General features: G+C 55.8%; 1 protein-coding gene across 1 annotated transcript in view; it reads right to left on the reverse strand.

Moving 5' to 3' along the window:
- Positions 1–4,966, reverse strand: part of LOC134434447 (olfactory receptor 14J1-like) — a gene marked incomplete at its 5' end in the record, with an annotated part of 92,735 nt that extends 87,769 nt beyond the window's left edge. The window contains one exon of the mRNA XM_063183103.1: positions 4,505–4,966. Coding sequence (XP_063039173.1) covers positions 4,505–4,966 — 462 coding nt within the window. The remainder of the gene's footprint in view (positions 1–4,504) is intronic.
- Between the last annotated feature and the right edge of the window lie 1,034 nt (positions 4,967–6,000).

A 6,000-nucleotide genomic window follows, 5' to 3' on the forward strand; every position in this document is an offset into this window, starting at 1 on the left:
AATTCCCTGTGTGTGCCTGGCCTTGCTGTCAGCCCCGGCAGCGGCTGCGTGGCCCCTTTGTGGCCCTGTGCTGGCCCAGCCATGGTGGCCCAGCCCCTGTGCAGGCCCAGCCCAGGCCAGGAGCATTGCAGCTGGGAACAGCCCCTGTGCCGTGGTGGCCACAGCAGCCTTGGGGCTCTGTGCCCCATGGCCTCCCTGCTGGGCAGCCTCTGCCAGCTCCTGCAGAGCCCCTGGCCCCTCTGGGGCTGCACAGACAGCCCTGCTCTGGGTTCTGCCAGCCTCTGGGCCAGCTGAGAGGCAGCCAGGGCCGGCCATGGCCAAGAAGAGGCCCTGAACCCGGCAGGAGGATGGAGCTGGGCCACAGCCAAACTCAGCCCAGGCCAAAGCTGGCTCAGCAGCCAGGGCTGCCAATGCATGGGCACAGAGGCTGGCACTGACAAATGTCCTGGGGCCCCTCCCTGCTCTGTCCATGCCACCAAGGGCACAGAGCAGCCTCCTCTCTGGGCCACTTGCCTGTTTGCAATGCCTTGCACAGGCGCTGGCCCTACCCCACAAAGCCTGGCCTGAGTCCTGCCCCTGCACGCTCAGCCAGGCTGAGATGGACACTGATGGTTTCTGGGCCAGGCTCTCTGAGCCCAGCCCAGCTCCCTGCAAGCTCTGCCAGCTGCCCTGAGCTCTGGGCAGCACCAAGGGCCTCTCCCCAGCCCAGCCCTGCCGGCTCTGGTCCCACAGCTCTGCTCAGGCCAGGCTGCTCTGAGCACTGGCCCCACGGCCTCAGCCCCTGGCAAGGGCACAGCAGCAGCTGCAGCTGCCACAGGACTCAGCCCCAGCCATGGGTGAAGGTGCTTGGCCAAGGCCAAAGGAGGCTCCCTGGCTGCCCTGCTCCCCTCGGGCTGAGGTGCTGAGAGCTCTGCAGCCCCTGCTGTCATCCCATCTGCCCAGGGCAGCACAAGAGCCCTGGCCCTGGGGCCCTCAAGAGCTGCTCCTTCCGCAGGCCCAGGGCCCATGCCAAAGCTGGGGCAGCCACAAAGCTGTGCCCATTTCTTTCCATTGCTGCTCTGATGGGGATGGATTCTCAGCCACTTGGAGGTTGCTGATGAATTTTAATCCTCCAGAGGTCTCTTCTTTCTTGAGTTCTTCAGTTCATGAATTCAGAGAGAAAAGCTCATAAACATTTGTTCAAAGCACTCAAACAAGAAAAGGCTCTGGCAATTATGTAAATTTTCAATTCTTCTGTGGTTAATTGATTATTTTAGAAATGTATTCAAAATTAATGCACTGTACTGAAAACAAAGAAAACCAGAGAGAACTGTTTGATCCAGTTTTTTTTTCCTGTTTATAGTTTGATATCAACAATGTCCAATATATATTAACACCCAGCACCTTCTAATTCAGTCTCAATAGATATGAAAATCAAGTCTCTTTAAGGCTGACAATCAATAGTACTTTGTCCCCACCACCCCCTGACCATTTTCCTCATCCAACCCCTTGGACTCCTATGCATCAGGAACAAGGGAGTTGCTGTCCCTGGAAGTCTTTAAGCAAAGGCTGGATGTGGCACGCTGTGCCATGGTCTGGGTGAAAAAGTGGTGTTGGGTCCTAGGTTGGATTTGATGCTCTCCAAGGTCTTTTCCAGCCTGGTTGATTCTCTGATGATTGTGACACGGCAGGACCCTGGGGATGCAAGGGGCCATTGTGACACTGCGGGGCCTGGTGGCACTAAGGGAACAATGGTGACACTGTGTATGGCATGGCAGCACAGAGCCATGGGGCCATTGTGACACTGTGGGGCTGAATGGAAGCAAGGAGTCCATGGTGACAGTCTGGGTCCTCCTGGAACCACAGAGGCCACTGTGACACTGCGGGGCCTTGTGGAACCAAGGGGCCATTGTGCCACTGTGGAACCAAGGAGACCCTGGGAGAGCATGGGGACAATGGAATCAAGTGGGCATTGCAGCATTGAAAGGACTCTGGGAACTGAGGGAACAATTGTGACACTGTGGTGCCCCGTGGAACGAAAGCGTCCTTGGTGATACTGCAGGATCTTGTGTCGCCAGGGCTCCATTGTGACACTGCAGCATCAAGGAATTCATTGTGGAAATCTGAGGCCTCATGGAACCAAGAGGCCACCGTGACCCTGCAGGGCCTTGTGGAACCATGCAGAGCTTTGTGACAGAGCAGGACCTGGTGTCATGATGGGGCCATTGTGACACTACAGGGCCCCATGGAACCAAGGGGCCAGTGCAGCTCCTCAGGGACTCCTGGAATGAAGGAAACATGTTTGACACCGTGGTGACCCTTGGGACCAAGAGGCCATTGTGACACTATGGAACCAAGGAGAGAATTGCTGCACTGCCAGACCTCATGGAACCAAGGATCCATTGTGACACTACAGGGCCTTGGGGGACATGGTGAGATTGTGACACCAAGGGGTCCCATGGAACCAAAGGGACATTGTGACACTGGGAGGCCTCATGGAATCATGGACACCATTGGGACACTCTCGGGCCTCATGGAACTGTGGTGACACCAAGTTGTCTGGGAGTGCTGATCTGCTGGAGGGTAGGAAGGCTCTGCACAGGGCCCTGGACAGGCTGGATCCAGGGCCCAAATCCAACAAGGTGAGGTTTAAGAAGTCCAAGTCCTGCACTTTGGCCACAACAACCCCTGCAGTGCTGCAGGCTGGGGACCGAGTGGCTGGAGAGCAGACAGGCAGAAAAGGGACCTGCAGGGAGTGATGGACAGAAGGCTGGACATGTGGCAGCAGTGTGCCCAGGTGGGCAAGAAGGCCAATGGCTCCTGGCCTTGCTCAGGAATGGTGTGGACAGCAGGAGCAGGGCAGTGATTCTTCCCCTGTGCTCAGCGCTGGTTGAGCAGCTCCTTAAATGCTGTGTCCAGTTCTGGGCTCCCCAATTTGGGATAGACATGGAGGGGCTGGAGCATTTCCAGAGAAGGCCAACAAGGTTGGGGAGGGGTCTGGAACACAAGAGCTTTGAGGAGTGACTAAGGGAGCTGGGGTTGTCATGGAGAAGAGGAGGTTCAGGAGAGACAAAGCAGTGTCAAGGCACGGGTTGGACTTGATGATCTCCAAGGTCTTTTCCCACCTTGCTGACTCTGGGATTCTCTGAAACCACCCTTGGAGCAGTTTCAGGATGAGCCCTGGGCCTCCCCTTGAGAAGCTCCAGCAGCCCAGGTCCCTCAGCTTCTCCTGCCAGCCCCAAAGCCCATCCTGTCTGTCCTGCAGAGCCTCTGCAGCTCCACCTCACTGCCCAGAACAGGGAGCCCCAGAGCCAGGCACAGCAGCCCAGATGTGCCCTCCTGGCCTGGGGTGCCTCTGGCAAGGGAGCAGCACCAGGCACTGCAGGAGCCTGCAGACAATTCCTTCAGCACTTGTAGGAAGATCCTGCTGCCCAAGGGACGTTCCCACGGTGCCAAGTCAGGAACTGCAATGGGGAGTGGGGCCAGAGAGGAAAGGGCAAACGGAGATGGGATGTTTGCAGGGCGGGGAACAGGGCTGGGCAACAAGAAGAAATTTGTGCCAGACAGAGTAAAGAAAGCCAAGATGAAGCCAAGGAAATGCTCAGGGCAGTTTGGGGATGGCTGCTAGGCAGTCCTGGCTCTGAGCAACAGCGTCTGCAGTGGGACAGCAAACTTCCAGTTGATGGGAACAAACTTACTGGCTGACTGCAGAGGCCTGGACAAAGCTGAGTGGTTTCCTTGGTGTCCCCCCAGCCCTTGCTGGCCCCAGGGGCTTATTTGTGCTTCTCGAGCATGTCCCCACCCCAACAGCCTGGGGCTGCTCATGGGACTTTTCTGTGCTCAGCATTGGCCTGGGTGTGTTCTTGAGAGAGCCTGGGCAAGGAGCCTGGAGCCCCCAGGGCCTGGCCTGAGGCGTCAGTGCTGCCCCAGCAGTGCCCATGGCCTGTCCCTGCTGCAGCCCTGGCACTGCCGCCCCCAGGACTGTGCCTGGCCCGAGAGCACTCAGGCCCTGCAGCAACACCAGGGCCACCAGGGCAGTGGGGCAGGGCCACGGCAGCAGCACTGGCAACACCAAGTGCTGCTGCTGCTGGGCACAGCTGCTGGGCCAGCACTGATCTGCCCCCAGCTCTCCACACAGACATTGCTGCTGCAGCTCCAGAGAAGGCAACAAGAGGGGGAACTCTGGTTAAAACTTTGCTTGGAGATCCTTTACTTCCTTTAGAGCCACTGAGAGCACAGCTCCTCATTGACACAGTCTGGGGCCACAGCAAAGGTGGAGAGAAATGAAATGAGAAATGGCAAAACCAGTAGCACTTCATTTGGACAATACTAAAAAAAATAAAAAGAATGAGAATAATAAACCAACCACCATACGCAAGAAGAACAATGAAAGATTACATTGATTTCAAGTGATTTGCAGAAATTGGCAAGCAGTTTAATGTTTCTGATATAGTCCAGTCACCAATCTCCACACTGCAGCCTTGAGCTCCTGGTTTCTCAGGCTGTAGATGAGGGGATTCAGGGCTGGAGGCACCACCGAATACAGAACTGACAGGGCCAGATCAAGGGATGGGGAGGAGATGGAGGGGGGCTTCAGGTAGGCAAAAAAGCCAGTGCTGAGAAACAGGGAGACAACAGCCAGGTGAGGGAGGCAGGTGGAAAAGGCTTTGTGCCGTCCCTGCTCAGAGGGGATCCTCAGCACAGCCCTGAAGATCTGCACATAGGAGAAAACAATGAACACAAAGCAGCTTGAGGCTACACAGACACTTAGAGCAAGAAGCCCAAGTTCCCTGAGGTAGGATTTGGAGCAGGAGAGCTTGAGGATCTGGGGGATTTCACAGAAGAACTGGTCCAGGGCATTGCCATGGCACAGGGGCAGGGAAAATGTATTGGCTGTGTGCAGCAGTGAGTAGAGAAAGGCACTGGCCCAGGCAGCTGCTGCCATGTGGGCACAAGCTCTGCTGCCCAGGAGGGTCCCGTAGTGCAGGGGTTTGCTGATGGACACGTAGCGGTCGTAGCACATGATGGTCAGGAGGGAAAGCTCTGCTGAGATAAAGAACATAAAGAAGAAGAGCTGAGCAGCACATCCTGAGTAGGAGATGTTCCTGGTGTCCCAGAGGGAATTGTGCATGGCTTTGGGGACAGTGGTGCAGATGGAGCCCAGGTCACTGAGGGCCAGGTTGAGCAGGAAGAAGAACATGGGTGTGTGCAGGTGATGGCCACAGGCTATGGCGCTGATGATGAGGCCGTTGCCCAGGAGGGCAGCCAGGGAGATGCCCAGCAAGAGGCAGAAGTGCAGGAGCTGCAGCTGCCGCGTGTCTGCCAATGCCAGCAGGAGGAAGTGCCTGATGGAGCTGCTGTTGGACATTTGATTTCTCTGGCCATTGGGAGCTGTTCATGGAGAAAAGTCAGTGACCGGTTGGGAGAAACTTCTTCCAGCAAAATCAAAGCCTATTTCCATAGGCCCTTCTCCTGTAACACTCTCACACCCTTTTCAATTTCCAGCAGATTTTCCTTCAGCTCCAAGTGTGGAGCCCTGGCTGGTGCTGCCTGACTGGGACTTCAGGTTCAGGGCAGCTACACACAGAGGTTTTTATAGTTCAGCCTTGATGTGCAGACATAGCAGGGGCACAGAGATCTGTCCTCGTGTTCCACTTTGAATCTCTGTTAACACAGACAGCCCTGTCAGCATCTGCCCTCCCACTGCCAGAGAACAGGAATGGTATAGTCTGTTTAAATGTACTAGTGTTATTGACAGCTTTTCTTCATCTCCCCTGCTGATTATTTTTGGATGTCAGAAACTCTCTGCATTTCTGCTGCCCTCAGGGAGAACAGTGAGTTCTCTGAGGCAAGGTGGTGAGTGGAGTGGGAGGGAAGGAGGTCTGTCGCCCTGTCCTGTTCCAGGATTCTCTAGGCTATCACCTTTCCCAGACAGAGGATGATCACCCTCCCATGTTTCCCTTAAAAACCATCCTGACATTGCTGACAGCAGATGGATCCCCACAGTCCACCAAATGTCCA

The sequence above is a fragment of the Melospiza melodia genome, unplaced genomic scaffold (genome assembly GCF_035770615.1).
Source record: "Melospiza melodia melodia isolate bMelMel2 unplaced genomic scaffold, bMelMel2.pri scaffold_37, whole genome shotgun sequence".
NCBI lineage: Eukaryota > Metazoa > Chordata > Aves > Passeriformes > Passerellidae > Melospiza > Melospiza melodia.